General features: G+C 58.4%; 1 protein-coding gene across 5 annotated transcripts in view; it reads left to right on the plus strand.

Moving 5' to 3' along the window:
- NFATC1 (nuclear factor of activated T cells 1) overlaps window positions 1–26,927 on the plus strand; it is a 101,884-nt gene that overhangs the window by 21,756 nt on the left and 53,201 nt on the right. For all 5 annotated transcript variants that reach the window (XM_081252764.1, XM_081252767.1, XM_081252766.1 and 2 more), the window contains exons 3-6: window positions 10,002–10,161; window positions 22,687–22,889; window positions 24,851–25,023; window positions 26,712–26,852. In XM_081252764.1, coding sequence (XP_081108890.1) covers window positions 10,002–10,161; window positions 22,687–22,889; window positions 24,851–25,023; window positions 26,712–26,852 — 677 coding nt within the window. The remainder of the gene's footprint in view (window positions 1–10,001; window positions 10,162–22,686; window positions 22,890–24,850; window positions 25,024–26,711; window positions 26,853–26,927) is intronic.

Here is a 26,927-nt window from a genome sequence, read left to right on the forward strand (position 1 = left end):
CATGACTGTCCAGGTTTTTCTGTGGGTCCCCTATTAAAACAGATTAAGGATGAAACTCTGGGAGTTGCCCCCTGACTGTCCTGGCATCTCTGGGTAGAAATCAAATCTGAGTGTCAGTTTCATGGCTTATTTATGCCCCATCCTACATTAGCTCAGCGGTTCTGTTTCTTGGTTTTTATAAGCAGTGTGGCAGGTATCATCTGAGCTTTCTCAAGCTCTGTAGTGACTAGTTAGCAGCAGGCTCTGGTGGCATCTGAAAAGGCATTTGGGGCCCAGTAACAGTCACAAACACACTGGCATCTACCCCCTGTAACAAGCATGAGGGCCAGTGGAGAAGCAGAGGGACCATCCAGGGCTCAACTTCCCATGGGGGTCCTCACCAAGTAAACATGCCTCCACCCATCCACCCACCCACCCAGCCACCCAGCCTTCTTTCCATCCACCCAGACAACATCCATCCACCATCCAGGGCACGGGCCCTCTCTGTGCCCTTTGTTCTACTCCAAGAGTGGACGTGAGGGAAAGGCAGCATCCTCCCTTGTCTAGACAGTTCTGGTCCCCGGGGACGGAGGAACTGGGTGCAAATTCAGTTGTCTAGTCTTGGGTCAGGAGTAGCCCCAGTAGTTTGAGAAATTCCTCCAAAGTAGCTTATTTGCCACCTCAGCTGGATTTCTGGACAAGAGCTCTTTCTGTCCCACTGGGCTGCCCCCACACTGCGTTGTAGGAGCACCTGGTGTCCTTAGACGTGTCTTCTCTCGGGAGACGTTTTAGGAGTTGGAGGGCTTGTTTTCCTGGAGAACGGAGGGCCGGCTCTGTAAGAGGAGAGCCCTGCAGCGATGCCGCCCTCTTGCGAGCCGAGGAGGAGACCCCAGGTAGCCGTCCGCCCCGGGGAGAGGGGCCGGGTCCAGTCTGCCTGGGGGTCCTGGAGGCTGCCTGGCTCCCCCCGTGCAGGTGCAGGGCGGTGGGAACGGTCGGGATGCAAGTCTGGACGGCAGGGCCTGAGAGGCTTACGTGAAACTGGCCTGTTTTGGGGGGGCGGCGGGGTGGACGAGTGGTGCAGAGTGAGGGTGACGGCCGTTTTCCGGAAAGCCGGAAGGAAGTCTTCGCCCCTTGGGGTTCTCCACACCCTGCTCGGTGGAGCCGCTAAAAGCAACGGATTCTTACGAAATTCCTGAATCGATCATTAAGGAAAAAAAAAAAGAATCTCTCCACGGTGACCTTGCTGTTCTTGTTCTGAAAGTTCCAGGTCGTGACTGAGTTTGAGTTGGATTCCTGAGCAGACCTGGGCCTGGCAGAGCCTCCGAGAGCGTGGAGAACGAGCAGGTGCCCTTCCTGGGCTGCCCGCCTCCCGAACACACACCAGGCACCAGACCCCATCCGTGCCCCCCCAAGTCCCCAGGGCACGGAAACAAGCTGGGGACCAGTCGGGACACGTCAGGGCCAAGATGGCGGCAAGGAGGGGTCTGGCACTGGTGTGACCCAGACAGGGCCTCTGGGGGGCGTCCTGGGCCTCATGACAGGTCACTGGCCGCAGACTCTCGGGGTGCGGGTGCCCTGCGTACAGCACCCCGAGGGTGGGAAGGCCGACGCGGGGCTCTCTCCTCTCACCTCACTGGCCTCCTTGCATTTTACTGCCCAGCTCTGTCCCTCGGCCCCCTGTTCACCCACCAACGTCTCCATAAAAGCACTTTTCCAGCCTCGGGGAGTGGTCAGGGCACCTCCTCCAGGCCACCATCCTCCTCGTGACCAGTCCTGTCCCCGAGTCCCCTCAGCGCCATCTGAGTGACAGTGCAGGGGAAGCCAGTCCCAACAGCTGGGGGTGACCACCTGAGACCCCCGGCCGTGAGCTCCTGTCTGAGGCCCGCCCCCGGGTCCCATCCCTTCCAGACCCATCAGACGTGCAAGGCCAACCCCGAAGGACTTTGGCCTTTCGTGGATCACAGCCAGCCCTTCCCCGAGAGCTGCTCCCTGGGAGGGTGGGTGGGTGGGTGAGGACGCCACCCACGGCCCGTGAACCTCTGGGGGGGTCATCAGCGGAGAGGTCGGCTTCGCCAGGGCGCCCTCCAGGAAGGCCGACCTTTCTGGCGTGGGAGGAGCTTTCTCACCCATGCCTGTCGGGGGCCCCGGGGGGAGCTGGGTGGACCTTGGGGCGAGGTGTGTGGTCCCGGCCAAGCCTTGGCCCACGGGAGCCTTTGGCGGCCTGGAGACCCTGCTTGATTAAATAACCAAGAACTGAGCTGATAACCTTTTTTAAAGTTAGAGGGGAAAAGACAAAACAAAGCAAGTAAGTTAGGCGGCCATGGGCTCCCGACCCTGGGAAAACGCGTTACTTTGAAGTTGGGGTGATGTCCTTCCCCTTCTGCTCTGGTCCTCTCTCTCATTCAGGCGGACTTCAGTCCTGCCAAGTTCAGTTTGTAGCTTCAGCTCTTTTAGAAACAGAAGAGTCCTGAAAGCTTTTACAGTTTTCTTCTAAGTGATAAGTCCATATGAGCCTTAGGTCTCAGAAAATTCAGAATTGAAAGGATTCTACCCAAACCATCTGAACAAAAGAGCAAGCCACCCTCCCCGGGTGTCTACGCGGAGGGAGAACTTCACAGCATAGGGGCTTTGCTGAGGCTCTCGTATGTGGCACCTTGCAGTGGGATGTCCAGTGCACGTTGGTTCTCTGACGTTGAGTGGACAAGGCCTTTTTTCCGGGAGAAGGTTCCAGAAGGGCTCCAGGCTCGGGTGCAGCCAGTTTAGGGAAGTCGCTGCCTCTGACTCAGAACAGTCACCGAGCTCGCCAGGGCAAGAACAGGAGGGTGAGAAAGTAGATGATTTGGGGGTTTAAAATTCATATCCTTCACTATAGATACTTTTTATTTTTTTATTTATTTATTTTATTTATTTTTTTTTTTTTTGCTATACGCGGGCCTCTCACTGTGTGGCCTCTCCCGTCGCGGAGCACAGGCTCCGGACGCACAGGCTCAGTGGCCATGGCTTACGGGCCCAGCCACTCCGCGGCATGTGGGATCTTCCCGGACCGGGGCACGAACCCATGTCCCCTGCATTGGCAGGCGGACCCCCAACCACTGTGCCACCAGGGAAGCCCTGTGGATACTTTTTAATGCCTATAAACAAATAGGAAAGAGAATCCCTGACAGTTCCCGGCCCTGGAATATCACCGCGGTAACTTGAGTGCCTGTTTCTCAGCTTCACTCTTTCACTGTGTATCACAGAAAACCAAACGTATACACGAGTCAGACTAGTCACGGGTCGCCACGCCCACACCTAAGTGACTGATTACTTGTGGTCCCCTTGCCTCACCTCCTCACCCACACCTGTTACTTGGCGGTAAATCCCAGACCTCGTCAAGTCTTACCCATCGATATTCAGCGTGTCTTTCAGAGATGGGGGCTCAGTTTTAGAAACGAATCATGACACCGGTAGATACCGTACCCGACACTGATATGTGATTTAAGAGAATCCCTTGGTATCACCAAGCAAGTGTCCAGACTCCCCTGGTGTACTTTCTCCAAGGTGGTCGGATTCCAACTCCAGGCCTCCCGATCGGCTCCGGTGCAGAAATCTCTGTTTTCCCCGCGCTCAGCTGTGGGGGCTCGGCAGGCCCCAGTCCGGGTCACCTGGCGCACCCCTGTGTCCCTGGTGTTCGCGGGTTTTCCTCGACTTGGTGCAGAATCGGGGCCTTGCTGGCATCTGGCTCCGAGTTTTGGCGAAGTGGTGCGTGCCGTTCCCTCAGAGGCGGGTTCTGGCGTCTCCGTGGTGGTAGCGGTGGCCGAGGAAGTGGTTTAAATGGAGAGGCCTGGGGTGAGCAGGTCCGGCCCGAGCCCCGCCCCACTGGCCATCGGGAGCACAGAGGGGTGGTCGGGACTGAGTGAGGCTGTCCGGAGCCCGGAGCCCTGGGCCCTGCCACGACCTTGGTTTTGAATCAGTGCGAATGGCCGCCGTCCGTCTGTGTCCCCGCGGTCAGCCGCGCTCCAAGCTGGGTCTCCTGTGCTGGAGAAACATGTCATGGGCAGGCTGCCCCCGCGGAGCCTGGCGGGTCAGCTGGTGTCCCTGGGTCCTGCTCAGGGGCGGGTTTGGTTGGTATCGAGGCGCGTGCAGGCAGTCGGTGGCGCCGAGGTCAGAGCTGCAGTCTGATAAACACCTGCTCCGGGGCGGCACAGCTTTTGCTGAAGTGCGGGAGGCTGTCTGTGAAATCCTTTGTGTGCTGGAAAGAGTGCCCTGGACTCGCGGGTACCCAGGGAAGCCCCGAGCGGGTGACCACAGTGGCCGGGCAGGGAGGAGGGGCCCCGGGCAGCTGGGGCAGGGCCTGGATTGGGGCGGGAGACACGGGCTGAGAGAAGTTCAGGTTCGTCTCGGGCTCTGCATGCCCGTGGCGAGGTGGGCTTCAGGCTCCAGGCCGTGAACTAAGCATCAGAAAAGATCCTTCACCCTTTTCCCACATGAAGGAAGCACAGAGATTCAATAGGACGTGAAAGGCTTTCTGGTGGCAAGTGGATGGTGTCAGCAGCTCCAAGAGCAGGGGATTCAGATTGGGGCCCCGGGGGGGGTCGTGTGACTCCCCTCTTTGTGTCACACGAGCCGGCGTCCCCAGCCGGGAGGCCAAGGCCGGCCAGGCCAAGCCCGGCTGCTTAACACCCACTCACAGCGGGGCTCCTGGTGGCTCGGGGAGGCCATGGGCCTGGTCCACCCCTCGGCCCGGGGGGCGGCGTGATGGTGCCCATGGTAACAGGTGGAAACCGCAGACACTCAGCACCGATGGGGCACCAGCGTCGCTCCTCGGCGGGGGGTGGGGGGGCTGTGAGTCGCGGCCTCCAGCCTCTTCTTTTTTTTTTTTTTTTTTTTTTTTTTTTTGGCCACAAGGCATGTGGGATCTTAGCTCCCTGTCCAGGAATTGAACCCACACCCGCTGCATTGGAAGGTGAAGTCTTAACCACTGGACCACCAGGGAAGTCCCCAGACTCTTCTTTAAACGAGAGCAAAAGGAACGTGATTCAGGTCCTTACGTACCGAGTGCACAACAGCCATTTAGAAAAACCTATTTGCAAGAATTCCAGACTCACAGAGAGTTGCAGAGAGATCTGTGTCCCCTTCAGCCAGTGTCCCCAACAATGACAAGCTGATATTAAGGACAGTGGCCGTCATCCCGGAGTGGCCTTTGGAGACCCCAAAGGAGCTGGAGTTGGGGTGTGGGGGGCCTGGAGTCCCACGTTGCCAGTTAGTCAAATATGTGTAAGAGGTCAGGGGACGCTTGAGAGGCCTGGAGACTTTCAGAGATGTTACCACTGGGGGTTCAGAGTGTTTCAGTTTATTGTTACCACGTGATGGGTGCGTGTTACAGTGTTACAGGAAGATGCAGCCTCAGAGTGCCCTTCCCTGTGTGGTTTGGCAAAGATTAAATCCATCGGGCCCTGTGTTGGCGAGGCCGTGCAGGGGACCTGACCCCCGGGAGGTGTCAGGAGCCCCAGGTGTTCATGCTCTTTGACGGAGGCTGTGGATCTGTGCTGAGGAAATGACCAGAAAGGCCACCAGGGTGTCACGCTGGATGTTCACATCTCTGGTATTGATAAGGGCAACAAATTGGGAGCAACCCACAAGTCCATCCACAGAGCACTGATCAGTCATCTACAGGACAAGATGTGGCGCTGAGATCAAACCATTTTTGAACAATATGCTAAAATGCTCAACATGTGATCTTTACATGAAAAAAGCCAGGGTATCACACTGTATATTTTATTTTGTTAAGATCTATCCCTTTTGTGTAAAAATACTTACAGATATATGCCCAGCTGTGGAGGTAATTTCTCTGGTTGATTATGAGATACATACGTGAGTGTGTGGAGAGAATGTAAAATAGCTTATGTTTGTACAGATCAGCTGCATCTTAGATTCGAATTTAACCGTGTGTTGTCTTGGCTGCATTGAATGTGACTTTTTAAAAAATCAAATTAAGTTGGAGGTGAGTTTGAAGTTATTCAGCAGCCCTGGGCTGAGGCCATGAGAGAACTCTCCTGATGTGGTCCCCGTGGCGGCTCCTCTCCGGGTCGTTGGTGACCCCCAGGAATGACGCTCCGGCTGCAGGGCCCGTGACAGGGTTGCGTTGGGACAGCGCAGCCGTGAATCGCCGTCCTCGCAGCAGGGGCCGCTGCGTCTTGGAACATTCCTTCCAGTCTTAGGCCTTTTCTCTGAATCAGAGATACATTTACATTTTTTTGTGGAGCTGCCAAACTCATGTTGAAAATTTCCAACCCAAAACAATAATTTTAATTGTCTATATTACAGTATTTATTTTGTGGACCATTCTAACTTGAAACTGTGCACACACTGTGTTGCTGGCTTTGTCCGTGATTCAGGAGCCAGGTATTTCCCCAGATCTGTTCCTCTGTCGTGTTCAAGTGCAGGACGGCTCAGAAGACGCTTGCCCTGCGCGGACGGCGAGGGCTTGCACTCTCCATCCTTCCTTTCTTCCCTTTCCGTCGCACACACTCGTTTTTTAATTTCCTGGGAGTCAGGTGAACCTAACTTTTATTTTGTTTTTCATTTGTTTCTTTTCTATTTGCAGCAAAGGACAGTCTTTTCACTTAGATCAACAGTATGTATAAGATAACAGAACAGATTAGTACGTTGGATATTCTAAACGGAGACGTGGTCCCCTCCGGGTGGGGTGTGCTGAGCTGGGCAGTTTGTCTGGGGGTCGGGAGCAGCTCCCGTAAGATGCTGGTTACTGAGGGCCGACCTCGCACTCGAAGCCCGTGGCTTGCAGGTCCTTCTTCCCGGCGGTGTGGCCGCATGTGTCGCTGATAACCACGGCAAGAAAGTGCCTCTGAGCGCCACAGCCCGGGAGACTGGTAAACGCATCACGGAGCTTCGCCCACCAGGAAAACTCCCATTCGATTGCTGTTTAACGTTTCTCAGAAGCCACCTGACATTGGGGGGGGGGCAGGGGGCTCCTGCGCTCAGCCCGTGACTCGGGCGTTTCCCTTGTCTGGGCATCTCGGAATCTCCGCGCACACACGTGTCCGTCCCATTCTTCTTGGTCACGTCGTCTTGAGTTTTCCAAGGCTGTACTTAGTGAGAACCGGGGGCGGGGGGGCATCTTGTTGACATGGAATCAAAATGTAGACAGCAGACGGGGGCCCGGGGGGTGGGCGATGAGCAGTCCAACCCGCCTGCGGTCTCGCTTCCTGAAGAAACCTGGGTTTAGGTTGGCTGTTGAATAGAGGGTTTTCAAGTGCAAGTTGGTCCTGGAATCCCACACGTAGTCTGGAGGAGGGGCTTCCCAGGGTTGGAAGGCCTCCCATGCAGACGGTGATTTTAGGGCCCAGCAGGGTGGACACGGGCTGAGGGACACACTCCAAAGCGGCCTCTGTGCCTGCACGGAGGTCCTGGCCCCGGGGAGGTGCTGGTCTGCCCCACCTCTGCTGACGTCTGACTGTAGGACAGGCCCACTTCACTGTATCTGCGGCGGATTAACAAAGTGAATCAGTCATACATATACATCTGTTCCCACATCCCTTCCCTCTTGCATCTCCCTCCCTCCCACCCTCCGTATCCCACCCCTCTAGGTGGTCACAAAGCACCGAGCTGATCTCCCTGTGCTATGCGGCTGCTTCCCACTAACTATCTACCTTACGTTTGGTAGTGTATATATGTCCATGCCTCTCTTTCACTTTGTCACAGCTTACCCTTCCCCCTCCCCATATCCTCAAGTCCATTCTCAAGTAGGTCTGTGTCTTTATTCCTGTTTTACCCCTAGGTTCTTCATGACATTTTTTTTCTTAAATTCCATATGTATGTGTTAGCATACGGTATTTGTCTTTCTCTACTAGGCATATACCCTGAGAAAACCATAATTCAAAAAGAGACATGTACCAAAATGTTCATAGCATCTCTATTCACAATAGCCCAGAGATGGAAACAACCTAAGTGTCCATCATTGGATGAATGGATAAAGAAGATGTGGCACATATATACAATGGAATAGTACTCAGCCATAAAAAGAAACGAAACTGAGCTATTTGTAATGAGGTGGATAGACCTAGAGTCTGTCATACAGAGTGAAGTAAGTCCAGCTAGGATTTTAAATTTCTCACTGCCTCGACACAGACGCAGCCTCTTCTCACGTTAGAGCCTTTGATTTGCTGCTCGAAGGTCGAGCTCAGCCCCACTGGGGGGCCCGTCTGCCCGGGTGGCATCGGGGCTGGCGGTGTCCCTGGGAGCCAGTGAAGACTTTATAGTGGGGTGTGGTGTGCGCGGCCTGCGTCCCGCCAGGCTCTCAGCACCGTCGCGTGCTCTCAGAGGGGCCCAGCGGGTGGGGCTGCAGAACCCGAGGGTGGACAGGGTGCCTGCAAAGCTGACTCAGCAGTAACTGCACGTGCATGGCGAGGTGCTTCCGTTTCTACTGTCACTAGAAAACCACGAATGCCCCCGAAATATACTGTCCTTTCCAGGAGTATTTTGCACGTTTTTTAGAAATTACATGTTTGATTCCAATTCAAGCTGATTTCTGGGCTTTTTCTCCTTTCAAAAAGTACCTTTATTCTATCTACTGTTTTGTGTTTTGAAAATCACCCTGATTCATAGTCTGAGATGTGGCGGAGCAGCTGGGGGACGTTTGGGGGAAGCAGTGGACCGACTCCTTCCAGGCGGAGACGCCACGAGCACCGCGTCCGTGTGTCTGGGCCTCTGAACAAAACCCACCCTTCCCAGCCACCCGTCCCAAACAAGCCGCCAGCATGCACGGTGTCTCTGCTGCATGTGCGGAACTGAACACATCAGCGACAGGCGGAGCGGGGCGAGGGGACCGTGGCGCCCAGACGGCGGAGACTCCGGGAGCGAAGGCATCTTCAGGGCTGTGTGTGGAGGGCGAGACCTGGGCGCCTCCTGTCCACCTCTGCGGGGGCAGGGGGTCCTCACACTGCTCCTGCCCTGCACCCCTCCTGGCCGGCCCTGGCTTGGCTTCCAGACACCTCTGAGGTCTGACGAGCAGCATCTCTGTTGGGTCAGGCTCTGCATCCGAGAGGGGAAGGGGAGGGGCTGTCACCGTGGGGACCCAGAGCCACCCCCTCGCACTGGGCTCTCGTTGGAGGAAGGCAGTGGGTGGGCCAGACCCCAGCTCCTGTGAGGGCCTGGCGGCCTCTGCCTGTGGACTGTGGCTTTTGGGGGCCAGCCTTTTGTCTTTTTACAGGGCAGGACCCTGAAGCACGCTCTGTAGGGAGAGCAGGACCTTTGGCCTCACGTGGACCTGGTTTCAGGTGGCAAATGGCCTCCATCTCCCATCTGTACAGTGAGGCTGTCAGTGCCCCAGAGATTGAGGTTGTCGTGGGCCCCGTGGACCCCTCAGGCAGGGCCCGGCTCACTCCCCTCTCCCCTCTTCAGCCTCCAAGTGACAAACCCGGCTTGCAAATCTGCCTTGGGCCCCAGGGCCGCTCCCTTGGTTCTGTGGATCTTTGGCTGCAGCTCACTCGTGCCCTGGGTGAGCGGCTGCCCAGTTGTCGTGCACGGATCACGGGATGTAGGGGGCTGGGCAAGATTGGGCAAACCTGCCATTTTATCAGGGGCCCGGCAGCACCCCCAACGGTTCACTCCTGCCTGCAGCCAGCGTGCATGGGACAGAGGGGATCGGAACCAGGCCGCCCAGTTCTGAGGCCAGGCTGATACAACTGTGATTCTGAAAAGGTCTTTAATTCTGGAACCTATCTTATTAGGGAGGTTAAATAATTTAGTGGCCTATCATGAAGGAAGGAAAATATTTTAAGGTCGTGCGGGAAAATGTTTCCATCTTATTCAGAAGCTCGTCATGAAGGCCTGACAAGGCTCTGGGCGTCCATCACGATCGGGTTGCCATTGGCTGTGTCAGGCCATTATCCTTATTGATGAGAATTTCGGATGCAAGCCTGGCAGGATGAGCTGCTTCTCAGGGCCCCAGAGTCTTCGGTGGGTCTGTGGTCTGCGGGAAGCTGTGGCATGAATGTTTAATGCTCTGTGTTCCCTTTCAGCCCGTCTCTCCCTGCCCTCGACTGGCAGCTGCCGTCACACTCAGGACCGTACGAGCTGAGGATCGAGGTGCAGCCCAAGTCTCACCACAGAGCTCATTACGAGACGGAGGGGAGCCGGGGGGCCGTGAAGGCGTTGGCCGGAGGACACCCCAGTGTGCAGGTACCCACTGTGCTCCGACCCCACATCCTGTCCCTGCTGCAGGGGCAGCAGCTGGGGCTGGTTTAATCTAAAGGCCACTTTGCGGTAACAGCGAACAGCGCCTTTCATTTTCTGTCTTTTTTTTTTCCTAAAATTCTCATCTCCCAACCAGTTTAGCTAAATATTTTATACACAGTCAAGTCCCAGCTTTCTCCTCAATACCTATAATGGTACAATGAGAGTACCTGCTCTACTTGCTTCTGGAGCTCATAGATCAGCTGTAATCGTTACACCTGAGGTTCCTCTTTGGTGAAACTGCTTTGGGGGAGCAGGCGATACCCTGAAGATCGTGGGGGCGTGACCAGCCCGGCGGGGTTGGGAGGACTCCTCTGGATGGTGTTCAACTAGGAGGCAGAACGGCTGTAGCTTTTGCTTGTGTTGCCTGGTGGGTAACTGAGGTGACCTCGGTACAGCCTGGCTACTGCTTTGTCCCGATGGACAATGCCCTTTATCCCCATGTGTCCCTGAGCGGTCATGTTTGACTCGGAAAAGATGGGAAAGAGGGAAAAGAGAAGCCAAGGGGAGACAGTGTGTCCAAGAAGATGCCCTGGGCCACCTTGAGGGTCCATCTCGCTGCCTGGATGGTGGCCAGTGGGCAGTGTGGCCTGGGGGCTGCTGTCTAGACCTCGTAGTAGACTTGACCTTGGTGCTATTTCGTTTTAAGGTGTCCTGGAATAGGAAAATTTAAAAGAAAAGAAATATACCTTTGAAATAAAAGTGCTTTATTTTTGAGGACCTTTTCTTTAACAAATCTGTAGAAATAGGTGTTCAGGGTTATTAGAACCAAGGCCTGAAGCTCCTGCTGAGAAGCTGCCCCTCGATTCTGATCCAGCTGCGCTGCATTTTGTCCGTCATTCTGCCGCAGAGGTTCCACGGCGTACGCCACACGCTGGATGCTGTGCACGCCACACACGGACGGGCAGGGGACGCCTCCTGGGGCCCCTGCTCTGGGGAGAGTCAGAGAATCGAATCCAGGGGCCCTGTACCCTCTCCAGCCCCGAGGGGAATGGAGCCCACCTCTGCCCAGCCCTCTGCTGAGAATTAGCCCCATCCCCCAGATCTCAGATGGGGACAGATGGGAAGAGCATGCAGCCCTGCTCTGCCCGCAGCCGCTGTTCCCCTCCTGCGTTGGCCGTGGCCGCCCACCTCCTGGGGCTGCTTCCCCAAACGTGGCCACCTTCCTTGTAGCACGTCTCCCCGCGGCCGTCAACAGAGCCTCGACCAAGGCCTCCTTGGGCCACGTTAAGATTTGTCCAAAGCGAAGCCCGTCTGCACGGCTGCTGCCTCTGGTTTGGGGTTTTCAGAGGCTACTTTTAAAGAGTCCGTTCTTTCCTCTCTGAAGCCTTGGACCCTTTGAGGTGGTGGTTCCCAAAGTAAGCCTCCCCAGTGTCCCTTAGAGATGCCATTCTCTGGCCCACGCGCCCCACTGGGCCCCGGGTCTGCTCACCAGCCCCAGCACTGGAGTGCCGGCTGGGACCCGCCACTTTGCTTCTCAGTTGGGGACAGGAGTGGGGACCTGCCGTGGGGTGTCGGGGCCGGGGTGGCATCAAGGAGGGGCTGCTCCGGCCTCGCAGGGGGCCGGCGGGGCTCTGTCGGGGTGGCTCCGGGTGCCGCTCCCCAGCCTCACACACCCCGGGGGAGATGGGTGTACTTGGCGTCAGAGTCAACGTGTTCAGAGCTGGTGTCCAGGCCACGCCCGCCATCCCAAACCTGTCGCCCTCCTCCAGCCCAGGAGGTAAACGTGAACTCGCGGACAGGCTATCCTGCAGGCATTGGCATTTGGTCACACGTGTCACCTCATCAGCCCAGCGTCTCCCACCAAACCCCTGTGATGTGACCTGTGACTGTCCCCTTGGACGCGAGTTTGCCCTCTTGCCCCGGAACTGCAGCCGCACGGCGCTGATGGAGACGGTTCTCCCCCGTCTGTCTACGCCCCCGCCTGTCCAGTCCGCTCCCCAACCCTGTCATTTAGGGGATGGTGCAAGCGGAAGGGGAAGCGGCAAGGCACCCCGTGTTTGTATTTGATTCCATTTAGATAAATAACAATACAGCTTGCGAGGGCAGGAGGGCACAGAGACAAGCGCTGGTCCGCCGACGCGGCAGTCAGGGCCTGGAGTTGGCGAGGTGACGTCAGGGCGACGTCGGAGGCTGTGCGCTCGACGCCGGTTAATACCCACTTGGTTGGCCGCTTGACTTGGGAAACGCAGAGCGGGCTCAGCAGCGGCCGGCGGCCCTTTCAGGTCCCCTCCCGGGCGGAGGCAGGTCGGATAATGCCTGCGCTTAGCCAAGTCCATAAACGGTGTTTAAGTCCCTTCCTGCTACGGTTTCCACTGGAAGAAAGTGTGTTGCTGCTGAATGGAAAAGACATTACAAAGGTGAGGAAGCAGACTGTTCAATAAGGAGAAATGAAAATAAAGCAGCAGAGAAATAATGACCCAAAGCCCCCGTTTCCTGTAAATTACCTTGGCGAGGGCAGGGAGCCTCGTGCCCCTTGGACACCCCTGTCATGAGATGCACAGCGCGGGGCTGAGGCCCTGAGCGAGGGCCATTCCTGTCCTTGGCCTGGTGGCTGTGGCCCTGGGGACGAGGGCGTGCCCCGCCTCTTCTGGGGGCACAAGGATCCCACCCCCTGCAGGGTCCCAGCGCCGCGCTCCCGTCCCGCCGGGCAGGTGTCTTGGGCCCAGGGCAGTGTTAATCTCTCAGTGTAGATGAGGTGGAGAGGACTGGGACTGGTGGAGGGATTCTGAAGCTTGAAGCCGCGTTGGAAACATCTTAAGAATGAATCCTCCAAAATTATTTCGAGCTCAGTGATGGCAGGATGGGCGGGGCTGCCTCTGGGTTTAAGCAGAATGAAGGCCCCTCCCCCTGCCACACAGCTGAACCTCGAGAGGAAACCAGGCCCAACAGAAATGTCAGCCTCTATCAGCATTCCTCCTGCAAGAGGGCTGGTACTGGAGAGTTCTCTGATCTGTCTGCCGTAGATGGAGTCTGTGTGCAAGGTGAGATGAGCAGGTAGACAGAGGGGCTTTGGGGTTTGTTTTCTTCTTCAGTTAGTGGAGCACAAACTGGATAAAAATAGAATTTGCACATAATTGTAAAACAGATGAAAACAGAAAGCTCTCTCAGTTGCCGTGAAAGCCCAGTAACCACAGAGTTTTATCCTGCGCTGTGAGTTATTTTAGCACATCCTCTGACCCCAGTGGCTCCCCGGAGCCTCAGCCACAGGCTGATCCACACGTTGGGGAGACAGTCGCTCCCACTGGCCGTTCTGCGGTCAGCCGGTCAGAGGGAAGCCGGGTTTTGGTTCCGGGGCATCCAGGCCGTCCCTCGGAGCCGCTGTCACATGGAGCTCAGAGGAGGCCAGCGGTCGTGTGGACTGCACCAGGGGCTTTTGCTGCCCTCCTAGGACAGCCAGCCCATCGACTTGCTTCCGCATCCCCAAGCTTGCCGTGAAGTCAGGGGCAGTGGCCTTGTGTAGGGCAGAGGCCCTGCTGGGCCCAGGGAGGACTCCTGCATTTTCCGAGCATCCAAGACGCAAGGGGAGCTGCCTCCACCTCTGCGGCCCCCTCCTCTGAGTCTAGGAGACGCGACGAAATGCAGAACCTTCTTTCCAGGCAGATTCAGACTGCAATTTCAGATTAGGAAAGGACTTTGCATTCACGTGGTCTTGTCCCCCATTTTCATTTGGGGACACAGATGCGTACGGGGCTTGCCCAGCATCGTTCGGGGGCTGGTGCCAGGAGTGAGCGTCGCAGACCGTCCACCACCCAGACTCTCCAGGGTCCTTGACGGCCCTGGTGGGTGTGCCCGGCGGGCACGTCTGGGCCCCCGAGGCTGCTGTGACGGCCCTCTTGGGTGCTGGCTCCCCTCGCCCGCGGGCTGGAGCTGGGTGGGTGTGGGCCGTCCTCCTCGAGGCCCCCGTCCCCACCGGCGGGTGTGCGTGTGATGCGGCCACAGCGAGTACCAGGGGCCCTGGGGTCTGCGCTGGCCTCTGCTGACTTTGTAATGATGGGACCAGGGAGGAAGGGAGTGTGGGTTTCCCTGAACTTTAAAATCGTGCCTTTTCCCCTACTGCCAAAGGATTCAGACACACGTAGAATCCTCCCGGGCAGGAGGCGTCCAGCTGGGGTCAGGGTGGGGTGTCCTGGCTCCCAGCGCCCAGGGCCCCTCGTGTCCTCGGTCCAGACCTTCTGCCACCAGCGCCCCGGGTGTGTGTGTAAATCCATGGGCTGCTCGCTGGTTTAAGATGCAGGAGCCCCGGGAGCTTCCGACGGGGATGCAAAGGCCTTTTCCAGTGGTGCCAGCAGGACAGACCGACCCGGAGCAATCAGAGCTGGTGCTTCACACCGTTGTTCTGTGTCTCCTGAGCTGCAGGGCTCACACCGACTCTCCGGCGGGATGACTACGGGGCTCCTCCCGGCCTCCTCGGCCCGCTGGCCAGTCTGCTCTTGGGTGAGGGTCTCTGGGCGCGGCGGCCTCTCCACCCCGGGGGCCAGGTGTTCTGGGTGCGTCTGGGGGCCCCCCCTTCCGTCCGGTCTCCCAGCCCGTCCTGCTCGCACCCCGCCCCGCATCCGCGCTCAGCGCCCGGACAGCAGCGCAGCTGGCTCCCTGCCGTTGCCGTCAGTGGGTCTGGGCTGAGGAGGGAGATTCCCCCACCTTCTCCCTGGGGAGGGAGAGCAGAGAGAGCCATCGGGCTGCGTGGAGTTTGCCTTTCCACTGTTTTTGCTGATAGCTCAGAGTACGCGTCCCCAAAGGGGTCCCTGGGTCCCTGTGTTCCCTCTCCCTCCGAAGAGAGAACTGCAGCTCCAGGAGGCCGACTCTGTTCACTTCGTTTTTCTGCTTTTCTTTCCTGCTGTGTCCCCGTCTCCCTTCTACCCTCCCGGGCTGTTGTCCAGGCCTGCCCGCTGCGCTGCATCCCTGAAGCCTGGTCCCCGTCCCGAGGGCAGAGGTCCCTTCTGGGAAGGTCCCCGGTTCCTGCCGCCCCGTGGGGGCTGGGGGAGTGGGCTGGGGGTCGTCACGATCTCTGACCCAGGGGTCAAAGGATGAAGCTCTGTTTACCCAGTTACCAAAATAACCAGCTCGATAGCATCTAGCCCGTCACACAGGAGGCCAGGCCTGTGTGAATAATTAATAGGTCGCAGAAACGTGAGACTCGGTGGAGGCCTGTCAATTCCTGAACAGCACCTTAGGTTTGTAATTTGTGTTCCTGCCAGTTATGAGTGACCAGTGTAACCCCTGTCCGGCCGGGTGACTGGCGGGGGGATGCGGGGGCCACCCTGGCCCAGGCAGTGGGGACCGGGAGGCCGGGCTGGCCCGAGGGAGGGTCCCGGCCCCGGCCTCGTGCCCTGCGTGGTGCAGGGGCCTCTCTTTAGGGTGGTCGGCTTTGAGGCTCAGGTTTGCCCCCGTAGGCCAGGACAGGTATTTTTCTATGATGTAAGACGTCTGAGCCGGCACCGAGGAAGGCACACGCCAGGAACCAGTCATCCTCTCCAGATCGTTACAATCAGCCAGTCGGCTGTTATCCCTTTTCATTTCCTGTAGCACCCCGCACCCCTGGGTCCAGAAGCATCAGCATTTCAAGAAACAGGCTTCCTGGGGGTGTCTGAATACTGCGGACACACAGCAGTGCTTTCTTTTATCTGGTGTCCGCGGCGTGTTCTGTTTTACCCAAAGCTTTGCTCCATTTTTTCTTATGGAAACCGGATTGAGACAGGATCGTTAACCTGGAAGCCAAGGTTTTCACAAAAGCCAGAGACATAGAAGCTAGTGGAAGAAATTCCTTGGTCCCACTGAGGAGCTGAGGGTCAGAACTGCCCGATACCAGCAGCCCTGCTCCAGCCCAGACCCCACCCCCTACCCCAGGAGCTGAGACAGCGACGGACGCAGGGCTGACCCTAGCCCGGACCCCGGTCGTCCGGCAGCCAAACGCCGCTGACCTGCCCATGGGGCTGATTAATCTTTTATGGGGCCGCTGGGCAGCGGGCAGCTGCCTTCTGCTCTTCCAGCAGCGTCCGGGCAGGTGGCCGTTGCCTTCTGGGCCGGCCGCGCACACAGGCCTGGACAGTCTCGCTCTTTGTAGACACACCTGTGTCGCGGGAGCTGCTGCCATGGTTCCCGCGACACAGTGGGCTCTGCGGAAGCTCAGGGCCCCGAGCGGGGGGTTTGCCATTTATGTTCCACCCAAACCAAAGAGGTGCCTGTGCCTGTGCCTGCGTGGTCTTGGTAAGGGTGTTCAGGGGAGTCGCACCGTGTCAGCACGAGGATGCAGTGAAGTTGCCAGTAATAATAATAGGAAAGATAGCTGGGGTTTTGTCGCTGTCTGCCGACACACGGCACAGACACTCGATCTCAGGTACGGCACATTGGTTTTTAAACACCTGTTTTCGAGTTTCATTGGGCAGCAGAACTGAGGACAGCGCAGTTCAAGTTTTCCTGCAGCCGATACAGTCACTGGGGGATAAAGTCCATGAGTAGCTCAGCAGTGGAAACCTTTGCAGAGCAATAAACAACATCGTCAGCCTCCAAAAATCTTCTAATTCAAGAGCTTTGGCTTCTGTGTTCCAGGCTGCGGAAATTTTAGAATAAAAGTCGCCTCGGGCACAGAACCTCTGATGACTGTGCGTAATTCTGCTGTGGTTTCTGCATTATCCCAGGATGTTTTCCTGATGTCTTTTGAGGGCAGAGCCGTGTGCCGGACCGTCTCAGTTCAGAGCTGTGCGTCGGCACTGCGGCCCCATCGCAGCTGTCAGAACACTCACACGCGCTGCAGGTGGGAGGGGGGGTGCCAGACGGTGTAACGGAGATAATGGTGAGAAACCACTGTCTTTGATAAAAACGACAAAATAGGGAAATCCGTGGCCCTAGCCGGCCCTCCCCTCTGACCGGGGGCTCCATGGTCTCCTGGGGGCCACACCACGGGTGGCTGAGTCATGGATGCCCAGTACCCTCAGCTGGGGGATGGCCCGGTGGGAGATCCCCGCCCCGTTTGCTTCGGGGCTGGGTCTCCCTCCCGCTGGCAGCCCCCAGCCTGTTGCCCCGTGCAGAGCCCTGTCCTTCATCTTCGGGCCAAGCTCTCCCCAGGGAGGGTCTTCCGGGCGTCGTCCTCCTGGGGTACCGCCCAGCACAGGGACGTAGGGAGGTGCGCCCGCTGTGCAGCCTGCCCTCCGTGGGAAGGAGGAGGACAAGAGCCACGGAGGGCACGCTGGCCCGAGCTCTGGGGCCCAGTGCCTGTGCCCGGTTCGCAGGTGGATGGCTCCCAGCAGCGACCCCGTGTCCAGGTCCTCTTGGCCACCCCTCCTCCTGCTGTGCTTTGCAGACGGCTCTGTCTCCGGGGGGCGCTCTGGATTGGGGGGTGCTGGCTCCCTGAGCACTGCCCCTGCCCCGCACGCAGCTGGGGAGCCACGAGCACCCTGTCTGCACACTTGAGGGTGGGGCAGCGTGGCCTCGCCGAGCCGGGCTTCCAGTCTCCTTCTCCTGCACGGGACGCTGGGCTCTGGTCAGCACAGGTGGCCAGCTCGGCCCTGCTGTGGGCCGGGCCCCGCCCAGCGGGACTCGTGATCATGCCGTGGCTGGCGGTGGTGGCCGTCCCCTCAGCAGCAGCTGGTGCCAGGGCGGGGCTGGCCCGACAGCAGGCCGGTGACCGTCGCGTGGGCGTGTGGGTGTATGGCAGGCAGCGCCCTTGGCCCGCACAGTGCCTCCGTCAGCCCTCATCCGGGCCCTGCCCGAGGCTGCCCTTTGGGCGCTGGGGATAAACACCAAGGGCCAGGCCCTCTGCCTGCCCCGTATGCCTGGGGGGGTGGCCACTGCCCCCGTCCGTCGTGCAGTGTTTCCAGTGAGTTCGGAGAGGCCGTCCGGGGAAGGAGGGCTCGGGAGCACAGCCTTGGCCCTGCCCCCCTGAGGTCTGGTCTGCTGTGAGCTGACCGCGTGCCCTGGGCCCGTCCTCGGTCCCGGGCCGGGGCGGGGTTGGGGGGGCGGGCGGCGCCCTGCGGGGAAAGCTCTCCTGTGGTTTTGGAGACCGAACGCTCACACGATGAAGTCTCTTAAGTTATTCCAGTACTGGGACAATTGGGGTTGAAAAAAGTGGAACCAGCTTGTGAGCTGGATTTTTTCCTTCCTGCAGAGTTCCTTTGGGTATTGTGTAAAGATGCAAATTTTACATCTGGGTTAAATGCATGATTTCCCTTTAAATTGCCTGCTGCGCTGTGCACAAGGATCTCTTGCTCGGTGTATGTTTGTACCATCTCAACACTTAGTGGGAAGTGATTTCCCTCGATTAGCTGGTCCTCTGTACGACGCCCCTGCCCCTGCGGGCTCGCGCTGTGGGAATCTCAGCACCGAGCCAGTTCGGCCTCGGTCATTCCCTGCGCCCGTCATCCTGCCGTGCGAGTGCGAAGGTGAGCGTAGCAGCTAAAAACAAACATTTTTATGTGTAGGAAAGTCACCAGGTCTTACACCTTGAAAATGGAATAGCACGTTTTGTTTAGTTTAGGTTGAAGCAAAGAGAGGTCATTGTTATGACAGGTAATTTTATAAATATTATTTTGACAGACAGTAGAACGTGCCAGGGACAGAAAACCCACGCCGTGGAACATGTGAAGTATTTAAATTACTTCTCTTACAGTGAACTTCGTGTTTTAAATAATAGATGTTTACCTTCCAGGTTAAACCTTCAGTATTCCCATTTTCACTGAAATGGCATGTTTTTAAAAAGGCAAAGTTACTCCCACAGTCCGCTGCATCCTACGTGCCGTCAGAGCAGGGCCCCAGTGTGAGTCCCGTGGGATTTGAAATTGTCGTTTTCAAGTCGTCTGACCTTGGCCAGGCCGTGTGCCGGCCTGGGGTCTGGGAGGAATACGCCTTGGCCACACAAGAGACAGTCTTAGCCAAAGACTCATTTACATATCCTTGTATTAAATGTCACAAAATGGAATAGTAAGAGGCAAAATTTGTTTCTTCATCAGTCTCTGATTTTATTTTTACATTTCCTGTTTTAAAAATGTAGGTCAAGTCCAGCACAGAGTACAGGTTTCTTAGGAGGTTCGTTAAATTGGCAAAAGACTGGACTCACGCTCCCCAGCAGGGAGAAGTTGGGTGGACCCGGCAAGCTGGTCCTGGTTCCCCCCCTAACTGAACTCTGTGTGTGTGGAGATGCTCATGTGTCCACACAGGGAAAAAGCTCTTCAGTTCAAACAGGAGAGGCATCTTGTTTCTTCAGAATTAAGCCATGTTAGCAGGACCCACCTTGAAATGAGCATCAGGCGCTGGGTGGCTCCTGGCGGGTTCTCTGTGTGGTGGCCTTAGAGCAGGAAAGGCTCTGCATTGGCCTTGAGAGAGGCACAGCAGGCCAGGAGGACAGCGAGTGGACTTGTGGGTCTCTCAGTAAACTTGATGCTTCCTCCAGTTCTCTGCTCGCCACGGCCACTCGGGTTCAGCCGCAGGCCTGAGACCGACTCCCCTCCTCTGTGCACATGCCCGTCAGACACTCATCTGGTCCATATGGGCCAGACACCTGTGGGTCAGGGTGAAAGCTCGATTATTTTAATAGGAAAGAACCACTTTGAATATGAGCACATCCATGGGTGCTTGGAACCACGTCACAGATGAAAACGATAAAAATAGGGAGCCTGACGCACGAAACTCTTGCTGCCAGCCAGGAAATAAGATCTTCCCAACCAACTACGGAATTCCAGAGCAAGTCTGGAGAGCGTGTGTGTGCGCGTGCGTGTGTGTGTCTGAGTGTGAATGTGCATGTGTGTCGGTGTGTGCTGCGTGTGCGTCCGTGCACACCTGTCCTACATGGAGCTCCTCCTCGTCTCCAGAAAATCTCAAGGGTGATGTTTCAGAGCCCCCGGGGGGCCACTCCACAGCCTGTGACAAACACGGGCTGTTAAATATTAATCGGGTGCTACAGAATGCTCCGGAGATGTCCACAGACACCAGACACCCGTGGTGAGCTTGTGTGGGAGCCTCAGAGCTGCTGGATGTTCACCTGCAGCTGTAAATCCATTCATCGGGGGCTGCGGTCCAGCAGCGGTCAGTCCTGGCTCATGGCCAGCTGTCTCCTATCCACAGTTGCGACACCACTCAGACCCTGTTGGCCGGGAGACGGGGCGGGCTGGAAGGAGCCGCTGACCCTGCGGGGGGCCCCGCCCTAATAAGGCGCCACCTGGATCCCTCATCTGGCCCGGCTCTCAGCCCCGCCAGCGGCCTGGCGCCCAGGCACATCCTTCTCGGGGGCCCCAAGTGGGTGGCACGCGGGCCCTGGCACTCTGCTTGCTGAGTGCCTGTGAGTCTCCCGTGAACGGCCTGTCATTGTTTGGGACTGTCTTCTGAGCTCTGAAAATTTATAAGTGACTTCATCTCGTAATTAAGTGAAGTCGGCGCAGTAGCTGGGTCTTTGTCAGTGCGGCTTTGATGAACGGTTCACTGCTGATTTGAACCACACTTGAAATAGCAGGCGCTCGCTTCTCTGGGTTGAAGAGACATTTGTTCCCAAACGCAGGGATGGAGGAGAGCTCAGGGAGGCCACAGTGGAGTGGGGTGGGGACGAGGCGGGTGCTGCTAACTGGATGTCGTAGAAAGAAATGGAAAACCAGCCAGGGCAGCATATAGTGAGTTCTCTGCAAGGAAGACAGAGAGCGAGACACCCAGGGCAGAGAAAGTGCACAGCTCCCAGCACTGGACCTTCCAGCGGAATTCCAACTTACTCATCTGGACGGAGCTTCAGCTTCCATTCTAACATCCCAACTTGGAAAAATGACCCGTAGAGACGGAAGCAGGATCTCGGTCACCGTGGTCAGCTGCAGCTGTACCGGAGGTTTCCCATTTCTTTGGGTTACTGACACATGCCCCTCTTGTGCTTCCTCGGTCACCTGGCAGCCTGGCCCTTTGCGCTGTGCCCCGGCCCCCTCCGTGTCCTGAGCCAGTGCGGCTTGGAAGGTCTTGGTCATCCAGCCTGAGCTTCTTCCCCGTGGGCTGTGAAGTGACCGTCGGGGCGCCTTCTCACAGGGCAGAGATGGAGCCCGGACGGGGCTCACGGGGCGCATGGACCCGACCACAACCCCGCTGTGGGGCTGGTTCTTCCGTGGCTTCCGCTTGGCCGCAGGGCTGGGAGGGGCTTGCGACCCCCTGAGAATCCCGCGGGGGAGCAGGCGGGTCCGGGACCTGCAGGTGGCCTCGTTGGCACTGCCGTTCCAGGGTCTCTGCTGCTGTGGAAGCAGTGACAGCGCTCTCGGGGACGGCACTAGTTTGGCCCATCAGACTGTGTTACGGTTGCTACCTGTTGTCAAAGCGGCTAAAATTAGTCTAGGGAGAACGTGACCACAACGCAAGAAGCAGCACAGCTGTGCTGACTGAGCCTTTCTGCTCGTGGGGCTGCCCCCCCGCGGGGGTCCTGCGTCGGGACCCTCGGGGGCTCTGGCTGGACGCAGGTCGCCTGCCTCTGCAGGAGGAGGGGGGGAGCCCCAGGGGTCCTGTGGAAGCTGGGCCTGGGCCTCGCCCTGAGCTGCCTGCTTTCTTCAGGATTTGCCTCTTGAGTACGGTCAGCTGTGACCTAGACGAAGAAGACGAGACAAGTTCAGTTCTGAAAAGGACTCACCCCGAGGGAGGTAGCGGCTGGAGGCGCAGGGGCGCGAGGAGGGCTCTGACCTGCGCCCCTGGTGGTCGGCCCGGGCTCGGCCAGTGTAGGTCCTGAAATGCAGGAGCAGCGCCCTCCCAGGGGCTCCTGGTGCACGATGGGCTTGCTCCGGTTCTGGGGCCCGAGTCTCACTGGGTTTCATGCCCGCATGATCGGAACGGCCACGTGCGGCCCCCCGTGTTGGGCCTGATGCTGGCAGACGGGCCACGACTTGGGGCTCCCCGCCGCCAGTCCAGGGGCACCTGCAACGGGCACCAGGGCAGCCCGTAGCCACCACCTGGCAAGCCAGGCCGCAAAGGGCCGATGCTGTTAGTGTCTTGTTTGCAAGCGTCCTGTTTGCTGGTTTGGACTGGACTGAGCAGCGGAAAGTGGATGGCGTCCTCTTGGGCGAGTGTCTGAATTCATCAGGGGAGGCTTGTGCGGAGGGCTTGGCACTGGCCCAGCTTCGGGTGGGTCCCCACGAGCTGCTTGTGTCGCCCGCGCGTGGGCAGAGGGGTGGGCTGAGGAGGAGGCAGTGGCCCGGGGAGACCGGCTCTGCTTCCCATCTGCCCGCCCCTGCGGGTCCCCGTCACTGTCCCGGGCACGGGGCACGTGTGCTCCTGGGATGCAGGTACATGCGTGCAGGTGTGCACTGCACATCTGTGCGCGTGTGTTCCAGCGTGGGCAGCCACGTGTTCAGAACCGACTGCAGAGCAGAAGCCCCAGACTTTGGGGCACGAGGTGCAGGAGGGGCGGGGGGACCAGCCTCGGCCCGTGCACACTCCCCTCTGGACCAGCCTCTGCACAGGGAGCACGGTGGGTCCGGGCATCGGGGGCGCGGCGCTCACAGGCCTGTCCCCCTCTCTCCCCAGCTGCACGGCTACATGGAGAGTGAGCCGCTCACCCTGCAGCTGTTCATCGGGACAGCGGACGACCGGCTGCTGAGGCCCCATGCCTTCTACCAGGTGCACCGGATCACAGGCAAGACCGTCTCCACCACCAGCCACGAGGCCATCCTCTCCAACACCAAGGTCCTTGAAATACCGCTGCTGCCGGAGAACAACATGCGTGCAATGTAAGCCGCGCCTCGGGGGCTCGGGGGACGGGGGCTCGGGGGGGCGCTTGCACGCCTGCATCTCCCCCCACATTTCCACAGCTCAGGGGCCCTGGGTGCCCTGGGCTTAACACCTCAGTAAACGTTACAAATATTTATGACAACGGATTTGTTTCTTCCTAGGGTTTCAGCCCCTGTGCATGTTGCCACTTTAAGTATCTCAGTGCACAGCTGTCAGTACTTCCTCCCTCCGTGTGTCAACGTGGCACCCATTTATTTCTGTGAATGCACTGTGAAAGTCAGAGCAATGGTTAAAAGGCAAACATTGAAACATTAAAGAGACCAGTATGTCTGGGTCGTATTTTCAATGAGGATTTCTGCATCTCCGATGTGACCAGCTGGAACATGCAGGTCAGATCTGACTCAGTAGTTTAGAGGTGAATTGGTTAACAAGCTGCAGGGCAATCTTCTCGTGTCCAGGTAGGGCCCGTGTTCGCGGCTTCCTAACTGAGTGACTGCTACGTGCATTTCACTCCTGAGCTGTGAATGCAGCAGAGAAAGGAGACACGGTTGTCCCACAGGACTTGCCTTCTCCTGGGGGCCTCTGGGGCGGGGGACATAAGGCAGGAACTCATTAGCACAGGGGGCCTGTTGGAGAGTTCGGGGGCAAGTGTCTGTGGGGAGGTGGCACAGAAGCTGAGAGCTGACCCTGCAGGAAGGCAGCGAGTGCAGAGTCCCCAAGGCAGGAGTGAGCTTGGGGCGTCCGTGGGGCAGCGAGGAGCTCAGGGCTGTGGCGGGTGAGGGAGTAGGTGTAGAAGCCACATCGTGTAGAGCTTTGCATGGGATTTGGATAAGTTATTTGTAACTCATAAACCCTCTAAGTCAAAAACAAAGGGAGGGGCTTCCCTGGTGGCGCAGCGGTTGAGAATCCGCCTGCCAATGCAGGAGACACAGGTTCAAGCCCTGGTCCTGGAAGATCCCACATGCCGCAGAGCAACTAAGCCCATGCACCACAACTACTGAGCCTGTGCTCTAGAGCCCACAAGCCACAACTACTGAGCCCGCGTACCACAACTATTGAGCCTGTGAGCCACAACTGCTGAGCCCACACGCTGCAACTACTGAAGCCCAGGTGCCTTAGAGCCTGGGCTCGCAACAAAAAAAAAAAGAGAGAGCAAAAAGGAAAGGAAAGGGAAGGTCTTCTCTCCATGTTGGCTTTTCATGGATTTGGGGGAATTCATTCTAAATCCTTGGGTTTGCTTCAAGAGCTGTAATCACAGTTCCCTCGGACCAGGGCAGATGATTTGAGAGAACTGCTGGTTCCTTCAGCAGCAGCTGTTCCTTCAGTGGCTGCATTTACCACAATACCATCCAACCCAGAGATGGTGTAGACACCACGGGACCGGGACTGGCCTGGGCTCCAGGGCCAGGGCTTCCCTGCTGCTCCGGGCTGGGCTGTGGTCCTGACCTAGAGGCATCATGCGGCCTCGCTTCCTTAGCTTCTGACAGAGGGAAGGGCTGGTTTCCATCTGATGAATGACGCCTGGATTGTTCTGCTGGAGTCTGGTGTTGAATGGAACTGTTAAGTTAAATGAAATTAAGTGAAATCATATGAGGCCCTAGAAAACTCAGGATTCTGAATTAAGGGGGACGCTGCCAGAATCTTAAGTGGAAGGAGGTTTTCGGAGCCACCGGAGGAGCCTTCCTTTGGACACCGCGTCCTGCACTGGGGCATCCACGCGAGCCCAGGGCAGTGGGGCTGGGGCTTCTGGAGCCCTGAGCGCGTGGCAGCTCTGCCTGCTTGGGATCCGGGCTCCTGAGGCCGGGGCTGGCTCGTCTCCCGCTGCCTCAGCCCCAGCTCACTTGACGGGCGGGTGTCTGGCTGCCCCGGCCTCTGGCAGGGCCGCAAAGATCCTTTGGTGAGCGGTCGCCCGGGATGGGGCTGGGGTCCAGGACTGAGCATAGACTCTTGTTTCCGGCAGCATTGACTGCGCCGGGATCCTGAAGCTCAGAAACTCTGACATCGAGCTCCGCAAGGGGGAGACGGACATCGGGAGGAAGAACACGCGGGTGAGGCTGGTCTTCCGTGTCCACGTCCCGCAGCCCAACGGCCGGACTCTGTCGCTGCAGGTCGCCTCCAACCCCATCGAGTGCTGTGAGTGCCGCACCCCCACCCCCCGTCTGCAGGCCGAGCAGGGCCGGTCCCTGCCGCAGGGTCCTTTCCAGTAGCACCTTGGTTCTCGTGCGCAGCCTCTGAGCTGCGCTCATCCCACCCACAGCACCTGCACCCTCCCGTGCAGTCACGGGAGCACTTGCACCCTGGCCAGGGTGCCCGCAGCTCCTGGGCGTGCGTGGAGTGAGGGTTGCCGCCGACCCCCAGCACCTGCAGGAGGGCGTAAGAGGCAGAGGAAGTTGGTCCCCAAGTACTGAGATGTTTGCGGTGACCGAATTTGACTTAATCCCCTCACGTTTCAGGGAACTTGAGAAAGTGGCATTTTGGCCTTGAAATCTGTTGGATTGAAGGGACCTAAATTTGCAAGCCTGCCCACGTGTAACTCAGGCCTTTGTCGCTGGTGGCCCTGGCTTCACTGCCCTCGGTGTGCGTGGACAGGCCCAGGTAGTGAGATGCTGCTGGCTTGGATGCACGTGGCCACTCAGCTCCTCCAGGAGCTGGGACCACCGAGGCCTGGGGTCAGCTTCCTCTTGCAGTGACTCTGCTCGTTTTTGTTAGCGAGTCGGGCGACTGGTTCAGCTCCGTATGAAAACCCCACGGTGCCCGCCCCCAACCTGGCTTCCGGACCCTGGGGGGACCAGAGTCTCCACTGGCCACGGCCCCAGCGAGAGCCTTTCCATCCACCCTCCTCCTTCTCTCGTCTCTGAAGCACCGCCCCACCCCACCGGTGTGGGCTGTCTCAGGACACCCCGACCTCGCGGCTCAGCCGCCCACCCGTCTCGGTGGGAACGTCCTGGTTTGGTTCCTCGGCTTCTGACCTGAGCGTCGGCCAGACCTCGGCGACGGGTCATCCTCCCCCGCGGCCCCTTCTCTGCCGTGTGGTCTTTGCCTCCTTCCCAGCCCTCCCCACCGCTGCTGCTGGACCCTCACGATGTCCAGTCTCTAGAAGTCCATCCCCAGGCCGTGGGGTCTGCCACAGATGGCCCTGCCCTCCTGCCCTGGGGCCCCCTCCCCATGAGGCGGAGCGGGACCCTCCCTCTCGGGTCCCCTGGCTGTTGGGTGACCGTGTCAGGACCCCTGGCTCGGCCTCACCAGCTGCTCCAGCCAGACTCCTGCCTCCTCCTGCGTCTGCTCCTCTGGCTGTGCCACCCTCCCCGACAGCCTGAGCTCGGCCGCCTGTGGCCCGCCAGCCCCTAAGCCAGAGCCCGCTTCAGACGGGTCCCCACATCCCACCTCCTAGCTGGGGGCGCCTGCTCTCCGGGCTGCCGCTGCCCCGGGGTCTCCCTGCTGCTCCCGGCGGGCGGGCCGTGTCCTCCCCATCACCAGCAGGACTCCCCGCGGCTTCCCCAGGCCCTTCCCACTGGCAGTCAGTCACCCTGGCAGAGCGCGCCCGCTCACTCACACACACGCGTGCACACGCTCGTCACTGAGAGGGGAGCTGTGTCCATGTGGACACGTCAGAGGCGTGGCTGTCTTCCCGTGTCACTCTAACCTGGAGTAAGACTGTGAAGACACAGACCACGTGTGGTTACTTTTCTGTCCTGTGTACCAGGGACGGGTCGCACTGCCCACCCAGGAGCTCTTTGAAAGCGGGGTGTAGCGGCCGCCCCCGGGAGGGCCCGGCAGAGGGGCCTGGGTGTCTCACCCCGTTGCTCTCCTGCCCCACACAGCCCAGCGCTCGGCCCAGGAGCTGCCCCTTGTGGAGAAGCAGAGCGCGGCCAGCGGCCCCGTCCTCGGCGGGAAGAGGATGGTCCTGTCCGGCCACAACTTTCTGCAGGACTCCAAGGTCATTTTCGTGGAGAAAGCACCAGGTATCTTCTTTAAAAACCGACATCGAGCCCTTGCTGTTTCGGCGCCGGCGGAGGCTGGCTGGCAGGAGGTGGGCG

Source organism: Mesoplodon bidens, assembly GCF_964165515.1.
Source record: "Mesoplodon bidens genome assembly, chromosome: 13".
Taxonomy (NCBI): domain Eukaryota; kingdom Metazoa; phylum Chordata; class Mammalia; order Artiodactyla; family Ziphiidae; genus Mesoplodon; species Mesoplodon bidens.